General features: G+C 41.0%; 1 protein-coding gene across 1 annotated transcript in view; it reads left to right on the forward strand.

The window, feature by feature from the left end:
* The window catches only part of LOC139416083 (voltage-dependent calcium channel subunit alpha-2/delta-1-like), a 108,967-nt gene that overhangs the window by 40,722 nt on the left and 54,453 nt on the right, over window positions 1-13,792 (forward strand). The window contains exons 7-11 of the mRNA XM_071164348.1: window positions 3,157-3,288; window positions 3,731-3,800; window positions 5,539-5,589; window positions 6,490-6,589; window positions 13,581-13,739. Coding sequence (XP_071020449.1) covers window positions 3,157-3,288; window positions 3,731-3,800; window positions 5,539-5,589; window positions 6,490-6,589; window positions 13,581-13,739 — 512 coding nt within the window. The remainder of the gene's footprint in view (window positions 1-3,156; window positions 3,289-3,730; window positions 3,801-5,538; window positions 5,590-6,489; window positions 6,590-13,580; window positions 13,740-13,792) is intronic.

Consider the following 13,792-nt stretch of genomic DNA (forward strand, 5'->3'; position numbering starts at 1 on the left):
ATAGTTTGTTTTAATAGCTATGTTTCTTAATGCACACTGATTAATTAATTGATCTTACACTATGCAAATATAAATACCTTACATTTTTCTAAACTAATCCAATCTATAAGCGGTTGGAATTATTGCCCCGCTACTGAGATGGTTGTTCCAGTTTAGATGATTTAGTTAGTCTTGCTTGTCAAGGTCTTCACCACAGCAGTCATTCTGAATGCAGGTTGTGGGTGATACAATAGTCAAATTGTTGGATATCTTCCCTCTGGTTGGATTCTGATATAATTACTAATCACTTCACAAACCAGCATATTATGATTTGCAGGTAGGATCTGTATACCACAAAGGTAACTTGGATTAACAACCAGAATTAACTACAGATACAGTGCCTTGCGAAAGTGTTCATCCCCCTTGGTGTTTTTACTATTTTGCTGCATTTCAATCTGTATTTTAAATGGATTTTAATTTGGATTCCATGTAGTGGACATGCACAAAATAGTCCAAATTGTTGACGTGAAATGAAAAAAAATGTATTAAAAAAAACAACAGTAAAGTGGTGCGTACATATGTATTCACGCCTTTGCTATGAAGCCCCTAAATAAGATCTGGTGCAACCAATTACCTTCAGAAGTCACATCATTAGATTGCACACAGGTGGACTTTAGTTAACTAAGTGTCACATGAGCTGTCACATGATCTCAGTATACTATATATACACCTGTTCTGAAAGGCCCCAGAGTCTGCAACACCACTAAGCAAGGGACACCACCAAGCAAGCGGCACCATGAAGACCAAAGAGCTCTCCAAACAGGTCAGGGATAAAGTTGTGGAGAAGTACAGATCAGGGTTTGGTTATAAAAAAAATATCTGAAACTTTGAACATCACGCGGCACACCATTAAATTAATTATTAAAAAATTGAAAGAATATGGCACCAAAACTCACGGACCAGGCAAGGAGGGCATTAATCAGAGAGGCAACAAAGAGACCAAAGATAACCCTGAAGGAGCTGCAAAGCTCCACAGCGGAGTTCGGAGTATCTGTCCATACGACCACTTTAAGCCGTACACTCCAGAGAGCTGGGCATTACGGAAGAGTGTTGGAAAAGCAAGGAAAATGCTATGTCTGGTGCAAACCCAACAACAACCCAGCAAATCTCATCACCCCGAGAACACCAACCCCCACAGTGAAGCATGGTGGTGACAGCGTGGGGATGTTTTTCCATCGGCAGGGACTGGGAAACTGGTCAGAATTGAAGGAATGATGGATGGCGCTAAATACAGGGAAATTCTTGAGCGAAAACTGTTTCAGTCTTCCAGAGATTTGAGACTGGGACGGAGGTTCACCTTCCAGCACCCTTAACCACTGCGCCACCCGTGAGGCCATGTTTGTTTTTTAACATTTATTTATTTATTTCGCCTTTATTTAACCAGGTAGGCTAGTTGCGAACAAGTTTTCATTTACAACTGCGACCTGGCCAAGATAAAGCAAAGCAGTTCGACACATACAACAACACAGAGTTACACATGGAGTAAAACAAAAATACAGTCAATAATACAGTAGAAAAAGTCTATATACAGTGTGTGCAAATGAGGTAGGATAAGGGTAAGGCAATAATAGGCCATGGTGGCAAAGTTGTTACAATATAGCAATTAAACACTGGAATGGTAGATGTGCAGAACATGAATGTGCAAGTAGAGATACTGGGGTGCAAAGGAGCAAGATAAATAAATAAATACAGTATGGTATGAGGATGAGGTAGTTGGCTGGTCTATATTACAGATGGGCTATGTACAGGTGCAGTGATATGTGAGCTACTCTGACAGCTGGTGCTTAAAGCTAGTGACGGAGATATGAGTCTCTAGCTTCAGTGATTTTTGCAGTTCGTTCCAGTCATTGGCAGCAGAGAACTGGAAGGAAAGGCGGCCAAAGGAAGAATTGACTTTGGGGGTGACCAGTGAGATATACCTGCTGGAGAGTAGGTGCTGCTATGGTGACCAGTGAGCTGAGATAAGGCGGGACTTTACCTAGCAGAGACTTATAGATGACCTGGAGCTGGAGGCTATTTTGTAAATGACATCGCCAAAGTCGAGGATCGGTAGGATGGTCAGTTTTACGAGGGTATGTTTGGCAGCATGAGTGAAGGAGGATTTTTGCGACATAGAAAGCCGATTCTAGATTTAATGTTGGATTGGAGATGTTTAAAGTGAGTCTGGAAGGAGAGTTTACAGTCTAACCAGACACCTAGGTATTTGTAGTTGTCCACATATTCTAAGTCAGAACCGTCCAGAGTAGTGATGCTGGACAGGCGGGCAGGTGCGGGCAGTGATCGGTTGAATAGCATGCATTTAGTTTTACTTGCATTTAAGAGCAGTTGGAGGCCACGGAAGGAGAGTTGTATGATATTGAAGCTCGTCTGGAGGTTAGTTAACACCGTGTCCAAAGAAGGGCCAGAGGTATACAGAATGGTGCCGTCTGTTTAGAGGTGGATCAGAGAATCAACAGCAGCAAGAGCAACATCATTAATGTATGCAGAAAAGAGAGTCGGTCTGAGAATTGAACCCTGTGGCACCCCATAGAGACTGCCAGAAGTGCGGACAACAGGCCCTCTGATTTGACACACTGAACTCTATCAGTGAAGTAGTTGGTGAACCAGGCGAGGCAATCATTTGAGAAACCAAGGCTGTTAAGTCTGCTGATAAGAATGTGGTGATTGACAGAGTCGTAAGCATTGGCCAGGTCGATGAATAAGGCTGCACAGTAATGTGTCTTATCGATGGCGGTTATTATATCGCTTAGGACCTTGAGCATGGCTGAGGTGCACCCATGACCAGCTCTGAAACCAGATTGCATAGTGGAGAAGTTACGGTGGGATTCGAAATGGTCGGTGATCTGTTTGTTAACTTGGCCTTCGAAGACCTTGGAAAGGCAGGGTAGGATAGATATAGCTCTGTAGCAGTTTGGGTCTAGAATGTCTCCCCTTTGAAGAGGGGGGGATGACCGCGGCAGCTTTCCAATCTTTTGTAATCTCTAATGATACGAAAGAGAGGTTGTACATTACACTTTTCTCAATATTGATCAATTTCTTGGTGTAATTGGGAATCGTAATCTAAATCCAACTATCTGTTTTGTGTGTTTGTTTGTGTGTGTGCATGTGTGTGGGTAGCCACCATCGTGCTGAATGAGTTGAACTGGACGGAGGCGCTGGAGGATGTGTTTAAGAAGAACAGAGAGGATGACCCTACTCTGCTCTGGCAGATGTTTGGTAGTGCTACTGGACTGGCCCGATACTACCCAGGTAACACACATGCACATGCACATTGAAGCTATATTATCGTTGTTGTGTCACTGTGCCCCTGTAGCCAACTGTATCCTAGTTTTTACTAATTTGTTTATATTGTATGCATATAAACAGAGTAAAAATTCCTACATGGATTCTACCCAGTATACACAAAGCATTAACCTAGATAGGAGCTATACAGATCTTCAATAGAAAAGGAAGTCAGTGATAGTAGTTTCTCTATTAACTGCATCAGATGAATATTTAATCAGCCTTACTTACTACTGTTGACTGAGTTTACGAATGATATTGAGCTTTATACTGTAGCAAGAGTGTGTGCGTTATGAAACAACAACAACAACCTCCGTTAAACTTCATCAAAGAGTCACAATGTATTTCAGTGATCCTAACCCAGTTCCACAGTATTGTTGTTAACCCAGACTCTGTCTTTCCTATCCAGCCTCTCCATGGATGGATGCTCGGAAGACCCCCAGTAAGATTGACCTATACGATGTACGCAGGAGGCCCTGGTAAGAAACCTCTCTCGCTTTCTCACACACACACACACACACACACACACACACACACACACACACACACACACACACACACACACACACACACACACACACACACACCAGATACCAGGTTCTCTATGTACAGTCGTGGCCAAATGTTTTGAGAATGACACAAATATAAATTTTCACAAAGTCTGCTGCCTCAGTTTGTATGATGGCAATTTGCATATACTCCAGAATGTTATGAAGAGTGATCAGATGAAATGCAAGTAATTGCAAAGTCCCTCTTCGCCATGTAAATTGGTCTTGCAGAGGTCTTGCAGAGGTCTTGAAAAAGAATGGTCAACACTGCAAATATTGACTCTTTGCATCAACTTCATGTAATTGTCAATAAAAATTGTCAATGAAATACTTGTAATTATACTTCATTATTCCATAGTAACATCTGACAAAAATATCTAAAGACACTGAAGCAGCAACCTTTGTGGAAATTATTATTTGTGTCAGTCTCAAAACTTTTGGCCACAACTGTACATAAAATATACTGTGTGTCAATAAGAGTTCGTAACCATTGTATGCACTGTGTTCATGGGCATCATATTTTGGTTTGTGTTATTATCATGGCAATTCACAGGTGATTTCAAATGTGTAATTACAAAACATGAATTATATAGTCGAACAAGGGAATGTGTTGTAACATCAGTAGTTCCACAAGTGGAATAAACTTTCAGCAAGTGAATGTGTAATTACATATTCCTTGCTCCAATGATCTAATAACTGATTCAGCAACAACCCTATTACCATGTCATTACCATGTCATTACATGGTAAAACCTATGTTGTTAACAATTATTACACTGTATTTACATAGACATTGGGGCATCTTAATGTGAAGTGTTACCAAAACATTTGAACAATGTGATTTAACTGATTGAAGTTGGGGAAAATAGATGGCAAAAGGCAGAATGGTGTTAAATTCCGGAACAGTTTGAAGATGAAAATATTAACATATTTAATAATGTAATATTAGGCCTACTGATTATTTCTCACTATCTACTTGCGAGCGGCTCATTGACAGCCCGCCAGCTACCGGACATGCAGTTTTCTGCTAATGAAGTCTGCGCTACAGCGAAGCCTAATCAGATCATGGCTCTTACAGGAAAAGTGAAATGCTACACTGAATGTACTTGTGGTGAATGCAGCTCACAGGATGTCTAACACCCACCGTTGGACCAACGCAATTGGAATTGAAACAACGATACAAATGTAACAACAGCACACAAAAAACAAATAAAGAATTGCATTTTGCAAGTGCCTTTTGACTTTAAACACCAGTGTTGCAGCGAGTGCTTTCTATCTGCACTGAACCAAAACAATGACGCGCTGGAGAGAGAAAATGCTTTAGAGTGGTCAAAACCATTCATCTGGAGGCGATGGGAGAGGGGTGCAATCTGGTAGTTATTACTGTACATCATATATAAAATGGACATATCTATTTTAATACAGACTAGCTCAAGGTAATGCTAATCATTGAAAATGACAAATTACCTAATGGATCATGATCATGTTCTGGTAAAACAGTGGGGTGCAAAAACAAATATTTTCTCCCCTATTTTGAAAGTCTGCTCCGTTTGCTCCATTGCTCAGGCGCCTACGACTGTGTTTATAACCTCTGTATGTATTGTGTTTATAATATCTGTGTGTACTGTGAGTATATTTATAACCTCTGTGTGTATGTGACGTGTGTGTAGGTACATTCAGGGAGCTGCCTCTCCCAAGGACATGCTGATCCTAGTGGACGCGTGAGTCACAACATGTAGTTCTATATGACATTACCGCATAGTAACACTATATCCAACTAGCCCAACACACTAGTCCAACATAGTACAGTATACCAGAGTACCTCCCTCTTGTATCTTGCAGTGTAGTTTTGGGGTAGGTTGAATCATAACTGCATCATTCTAATTCTTTGTGTTGAATCTAAAGGCCAGTTTATACCTGGTCTAACGACATGTCTGTAGACAATTAGAAGTGTCGCTGGTCAAAATGACATTTAATTTATTCTACGGTGGAATGTCTGTATACTGTCGCTGCGAATGTCAGTTTCCTTGTCACACAGACATTAGAGAAGTTTAAGTCTCTGCGCCTGTTGCCACGTCCATTGTCGTGGTTACCGGACCGCCACAGCAACCAGACCAAATCCTCCTGTGACAAGATGATGCATGAGTTCTAAAATTCTCTGATAGAATGACCTACTTCTATTTCGTCACACTGTGTCAGCAAGCTATTTTCTGTAAGCTCGCCATTATCTTGTAAATAATTATGTTGTTGTGAGTTTATTTTCCTCTAATAATGACTAATAAATTAAGACATTGTCAGCTATACTCTGGTCATTATTTGAACTGGATATCCAGCTAGCTAATGAGCTAGCTAACAACAAACCAAAATATTGTTTAGAAAATAGTTTTTAGTTGCCTGGCTTGCTAGTTTGGCATTTACTGAATACATTTTTAAACGGATGGGTTTATAACTAGAGAAAGTATGCTATTTGGAGCACCGAGCTACTGATGTCATGCAGCCTGTCATTTTTGTGTATATACTTTATCATAACAACAACGACAATAGAATGTTCATGATGTCAATACGACATTTGTCTACAGACATGTCGATAGACAGATTAAACTGCTTAAATGTCTCTATAGGAGTGGCAGTGTGTTTGGTCTGACTCTGAAGCTGATCAAGACCTCAGTCAGTGAGATGCTGGAGACTCTGTCTGATGATGACTATGTCAACGTAGTTTATGTAAGTATACATACATACAAAACCTTTAGAAGTATTCATACCCCTTGACTTATTCCACATGTTGTAGTGTTACAGCCTGAATTCAAAATGGATAACAAAAAATGTAATTGCTAGACAACCATTTTCAGGTCTTGCCATAGATTTTAAAGTAGATTTAAGTAAAATATTTAGATCTACCACACAGGAACATTCCCTATCTTCTTGGTAAGCAACTCTGTAGATTTGGCCTTGTGTTTTAGGTTATTGACCTACTGAAAGAGTAATTAATATCCCAGTGTCTGGTGGAAAGCAGACTTTCCTCTAGGGTCTTGCCTGTGCTTAGCTCCATTCCTTTTCTTTTTTATCCTGAAAAACTCCAAAAGCTTACCCATAACATGATGCAGCCACCACTATGCTTGAAAATATGGAGAGTGGTACTCAGTAATGTGTTGTATTGTATTTGCCCCAAACATAACACTTTGTATTCCGGACAAAAAAGTTAATTGCTTTGCCAGTATTACTTTAGTGCCTTGTTGCAAACACAATGCATGTTTTGTAATGTTTTAATTGTGTACAGGCTTCCTTATTTTCACTCTGTTTCATTTAGGTTAGTATTGTGGACTAAATACAATGTTGTTGATCTATCCTCAGTTTTCTCCTATCACAGACATTAAACTCTGTAACTGTTTTAAAATCACCATTGGTGTCATGGTGAAATCCCTGAGCGGTTTCCTTCCTCTTCGGCAACTTAGTTAGGAAGGACGCCTGTATCTTTGCAGTGACTGGGTGTATTGATACACCATCCAAAGTGTAATTAATAACTTCACCATGCTTAAAGGGATATTCAATGTCTGCTTTTTTATTTTTACCAATCTACCAAAATGTTGATTATCTATAATCCAGGGGTTCCAAAAGGGTTTTTCGGTTGTCCCCATAGGTAGAACCTTTTTTTCTCATAGTGTACCATCAAGTATTCTCACGGCTTGCAAACACATTGTAAATTGCTGTAGTGTAGTGGTCTGAGCGGTGTCCCTGGATTTGCTGCTGAGTATTATGAGTTCACACCCAGTGCTGGGCAATTGATTTTCTTTTGTTTTGGTGAGCACCGAGGAAGGTATATACCGATGTTCTCAGGATCTTTTCAAATGTCCAAAATCAAAGTATATTCCTAGTGATCAGGCTGCTACAACAGCCCTAGAGTGCCATTCAGAGAACCATGGGAAATACTTATCCATCACTCTCTCTTTCTACATCTCCCTCTCTCTTTCTCAGACTACACTCAACTAGAACCAACTAGAAAACCCAGAGGTTGAAAACAACACTAATGCATTAATAAACCCTGATAAAAACCCTGATAAAAACAACACTCTTTCCATCCTACCTTCCTTCTCACCCTCCCCTCCATTTAATAGATTAGGTGATAAAAGAGCACATTCTATTATGAGAGTGTATGTACGTGTGTGTGCGTGGTTTGGTTTTACTAACATTGTGGGGACCAGAAGTCCTCACAAAAAAACTAGATTCAGACGAGTGGCGACATTTCACCGGTCCCCACAATGATTTTTTTTTTTTTAGGTTTAGGGGTTAGATTTAAGGTTAGTGTTACAATTAGGGTTAGTGTTAAGGTATAGGTTTAGGGTTATGAGTTAGGTTTAGTTTCAGGGTTAGGGTTTTGGGATTAAGGTTATGGTTAAGGGTTAGGTATAGTGTTAAGGAAAATAGGATTTTGAATGGGAATATAATTTTTTGGTACCTACAAGTATAGTAAAACATACTTGTGTGTGCATATGTGTCCATGCTGGCTTCTAAGCTTAGTCTTCATGTCAGGTAGAAACCTTCAAATTACTCTTCCAAGTGGAGTCCGTCACTCAGTTATACATATCAAGGTTGTCACACAGACGCAGATATCCACGCACACACACCTAGCCAGATTCTGCTAGTCTCCATGGATGCATGTATATCTGCTCCCCCCATTGGCTGATTAACAGTGGCACATTGATTGGTTCAGATCAATGGGTTGCAGCACTGTTTAGAAAGACAGTACAGCCAACTTTTGGCCTAGCCTCTCTGCATCATGTAATTACTATGATCACAACATTGTCAGTGTTTTGTCTGTCTTATATCTGTAGCTGTAGGTACAATGGGTCTGTGCAGGTTTCAGAGCACTGATGACTTGGCTGCCAAGGTGTGTGTGTGTGGGGTGTGGGGATAGCTAGTCAATTGCACAACTGAATGCATTCAACTAATGTGTCTTCCGCATTTAACCCAACCCCTCTGAGTCAGAGAGGTACTGGGGGCTGCCTTAATCCATAAGAGTCTTAGTCGGGGAAGGGGTGGGGGTACTTCTAACCTATATTGAATTGTTTTAGGAAGGTCATACCAAGGATATTTGGCCCCTTATAGACCCCTTATAGTACCAAAAAAAATATATTTTTAAAAACATATTTGATGAAAAACATGTTTTGGCCTTACTGCTATTAGCCCATACAAACACATTGAATAACATATTCACTACATGGAACAAAAGAGAGTCCCCAAAACAATATACAAAAAGTTTGTTCTGAAGTGTCTGTCCAATATATGAGACATAAGAAAGACCCCTTATTTTTGTCACTAAACAGTACAGATACAGTACCAGTCAAACGTTTGGACACACCTACTAATTCAAGGGATTTTCTTTATTTTTTCTATGTTCTACATTGTAGGATAATGGTGAAGACATCAAAACTATGAAATAACACATATGGAATCATGTAGTTGCCAAAAAAGTGTAAAACAAATCAAAATATATTTTTTGTTTGCTATTCTTCAAATAGCCAATCGTTGCCTTTATGACAGCTTTGCACACTCTTGGCATTCTCTCAATCAGCTTCTTGAGGAATGCTTTTCCAAAAGTCTTGAAGGAGTTCCCACAAATGCTGAGCACTTGTTGGCTGCTTTTCCTTCACTCTGTGGTCCAAATCATCCCAAAACATCACAGTTTGGTTGAGGTCAGGTGATTGTAGAGGCTAGGTCATCTGATATATTTTTTTACATTTAACCTTTTATTTAACTAGGCAAGTCAGTTAAGAACAAATTCTTATTTATAATGATGGCCTACCCCGGATGACACTGGGCCAATTCTGTGCCGCTTTATGGGACTCCCAATCAAGGCCGGATGTGATACAGCCTGGATACGAAACAGGGACTATTGTGACGCCACTTGCACTGAGATGCAGTGCCTTAGACAGCTGCACCACTCGGGAGCTCTGATGCAGCACTCCATCACTTCCCTTCTTGGTCAAATAGCTCTTACACAGCCTGGAGGTGTGCAGGGTCATTGTCCTGTTAAAAAACATTTGATAGACCTACTAATCAGAAACCAGATGGGATGGCGTATCGCTGCAGAATGCTCCTGGTAACCATGCTGGTTAAGTGTGCCTTGAATTCTAAATAAATCACAGACAGTGTGGGGGTGCTTTGCTGGTTGCACTATCACACCTCCTCCTCCATGCTTCACGGTGGGAACCACACATGCAGAGATTGTCACTCTGTTATAAAGGATTTGGAGACAGGCGCAGGAATACATCATCTGGGTTTTTAATACACCCAAAACAAACACATATACAAAACACTGGGATGTACCCAAACAAAAGAGCAAGGGTAAACCTCGTAGAACAACACGGAACGAGACCCGTAATAAACAATTCACAAAACACGCAGCACAGTTTGAGACAACGCATAGGTGCTCACACGAGCAACGGACATGGGAACAATAATCGACAGCCCAATGGGGAAACAAAGGGCAGATTTTTACAAACACAATCAGTGAGGAATTGGAACCAGGTGTGCGTAATGACACAGTTCAGTGCAGCCTAGAAGGCTGGTGACGTCAACCTCCGGAACTGGTGAACAGAATGAGCAACAGTACCGGTGGCATCCGTGACAGAGATCATCCGTTCACCTGCTCTGCGTCTCACTACAACATGGTGGTTGGAACCAAAATTCTCAAATTTGGACTCATCAGACCAAATGACTGATTTCCACCGGTCTAATGTCCATTGCTAGTGTCTCTTGGCCTTAGCAAGTGTTTTCTTCTTATTGGTGTCCTTTAGTAGTGGTTCCTTTGCAACAGCTCGACCATGAAGGCCTGATTCAAGCAGTCTCCTCTGAACAGTTGATGTTGAGATGTCTGTTAATTGAACTCCGTGAAATATTTATTTGGGCTGCAATTTCTGAGGCTGGTAAATCTAATGACTCTCTGGAGGAGAGGTAACTCTGGGTCTTCCTTTCATGTAGCGGTGTTCATGAGAGCCAGTTTCATCATAGCGTTTGATAGTTTTTGCGAGTGCACTAAAGGAACTTTCAAAGTTCTAGAAATGTTCCGCATTAACTGACCTTCATGTCTTAAAGTAATGATGGACTGTCGTTTTTCTTTTCTTATTTGAGCTGTTATTGCCATAATATGGACTTGGTCTTTTACAAATAGTGCTATCTTCTGTATACCACCCCTACCTTGTCACAACACAACTGATTGGCTGAAATGCATTAAGAAGGAAAGAAATTCCACATTAACTTTTAACAAGACGCACCTGTTAATTGAAATATATTCCAGATGACTACCTTATGAAGCTGGTTGAGAGAATGCCAAGATTGTGCCAAGCTGTCATGAAGGCAAAGGGTGGCTACTTTGAATAATCTCAAATATAAAATATATTTTGATTTGTTTAACACTTTTTTTGGTTACTACACAATTCCATATGTGTCATTTAATAGTTTTGATGTCTTCACTATTATTCTACAATGCAGAAAATTTTAAAAATTAAGAAAAACCATTGAATGAGTAGGTGTGTCCAAACTTTTGGCTGGAACTGTACACAGTGCATTTGCAAAGTCTCTTACATTCCAGCCTTATTCTAAAATGTATTAAATAAATTAAATCGTCATCAATCTACACACAATATCCCATAATGACAAAGCGAAAACAGGTTTTTAGAAATTTCTATGAAATATTTAAAAATACTTATTTCCATAAAGTATTCAGACCTTTTGCTATGAGACTCGAAATTGAGCTCAGGTGCATCCTGTTTCCATTGATCATCCGTGAGATGTTTCTACAACATGATTGGAGTCCACATGTGGTACATTTAATCGATTGGACATGATTTAGAAAGGCACACACCTGTCTATATAAAGGTCCCACAGTAGACAGTGCATGTCAGAGCAAAAACCAAGTCATGAGGTCGAAGGAATTTAAATAAATCAAATCAGTTAGTTTGTCAGGTGCGCTGAATGCAACAGGTGTAGGTAGATCTTACAGTGAAATGCTTACTTACAGGCTCTAACCAATAGTGCAAAAAAGTTATTAGGTGAACAATAGGTAAGTAAAGAAATAAAAACAACAATAAAAAGACATTGAAAAATAACAGGGGCGAGGCTATATACAGTAGTGAGGGACACAATGCAGATAGCCCGGTTAGCCAATGTGCGGGAGCACTGGTTGGTCAGGCCAATTGAGGTAGTATGTACATGAATGTATGATGTACTGGCCCGTACACACTACCCTCTGTAGTGCCTTGCGGTCGGAGGCCGAACAATTGCCGTACCAGGCAGTGATGCAACCAGTGCTCCATGCTCCTAGCTCCGAGACAGGATTGTGTCGAAGCACAGATCTGGGGAAGGGTACCAACAAAGTCTGCAGCGTTGAACGTCCCCAAGAACACAGTGGCCATCATTCTTAAATGGAAGAAATTTAGAACCACAAAGACTCTGTTCTAGGTCAGGGAGGTGACTAAGAATCTAAAGGTCACTCTGACAGAGATCCAGAGTTCCTCTGTGGAGATGGAAAAACCTTCCAGAAGGACAACCATCTCTGCAGCACTCCACCAATCAGGCCTTTAAGGTAGATTGGCCAGACAGAAGCCACTCCTCAGTAAGGGGCAGTAGACAGACCGTTTTTTGCCAAAAGGCACCTTAAGACTCTCAGACCATGAGACACAAAATTCTCTGGTCAGATGAAACCAAGATTGAACTCTTTGACCTGAATTCCAAGTGTCATGTCTGGAGGAAATCTGGCACCATCCCTATGGCGAAAACATTACCACATCATCATGCTGTGGTAAGGTTTTATAGAGGCAGGGACTGGGAGACTAATCAAGATCGAAGGAAAGATGAACGGAGCAAAGTACACAGCCTAGACAACGCAGAAGTGGGTTCGGGACAAGTCTGTGAATGTCCTTGAGTGGCCCAGCCAGACCCCGGACTTGAACCCAATCGAACATCTCTGGAGAGACCTGAAAATAGCTGTCCAGCGACGCTCCCCATCCAACCTGGCAGAGCTTGAGAGGATCTGCAGAGAAGAAAGGGAGAAACTCCCATAATACAGGTGTGCCAAGCATTTAGCGTCATACACAAGAAGACTCGAGACTGTAAATGTTGCCAAAGGTGCTTCAACAAAGTACTGAGTATAGGGGCTGAATACTTATGTAAATGTGATATTTCATTTTTTTAAATTGTAATACATATATCTCTAGCTTAAGCTGATCGATTTTTATATGATGCTGAATAGTTTTTCGCAGGGGCTAGGTCATCAACCTTAGGGGGTTAATCAACGCCTGGGAGCAGTTGGGGGTTAACTGCCTTGCTCATGGGCAAAATGGCATATTTTTCCACATTGCTGGCTTTGGGATTCGAACCAGCAACCTTTAGATTACGGGCTCAATGCTCTTAACCTCTAGGCTACCTGCCACTGTGTGTGTGCATGTGTGTGTGTGTGTGTGCATGTGTGTGTGTGTGTGTGCGCGTGTGTGTTTGTGCACGCGTGGTATTTCCACTCTAATGAGAGTGAGTTGGTAGAGGGAGTCTCGTTTCCATGGAACCAGCTCATGATCCTGATAGGATGCAAAGTAATTAGCAACACTTGATGAATGTGTCTGTTTACCACTCTATGATAATAGTCAAGGCCAGGTGTGTGTGTGGGTAATCAGTCTGTGTGCGTGCGTTTGTCTAACCCCTATCTGTCTCCCTCTACCAGTTCAACACCTGGGTGAATAACACAGCGTGCTTTGACCATCTGGTCCAGGCCAATGTGAGGAATAAGAAGATCCTGAAGGATGCTGTTCAGAACATCTCTGCTAAAGGCATCACCAACTACACCAAGGGATTTGAGTTTGCCTTCGAACAGCTCTATGCAGTAAGAGGCACTATGCTCTGTTCATAACACTGTAGTGATAACAGATGTACAGT

Source organism: Oncorhynchus clarkii, chromosome 1, assembly GCF_045791955.1.
Source record: "Oncorhynchus clarkii lewisi isolate Uvic-CL-2024 chromosome 1, UVic_Ocla_1.0, whole genome shotgun sequence".
In the NCBI taxonomy this organism is placed as follows: Eukaryota; Metazoa; Chordata; class Actinopteri; order Salmoniformes; family Salmonidae; genus Oncorhynchus; species Oncorhynchus clarkii.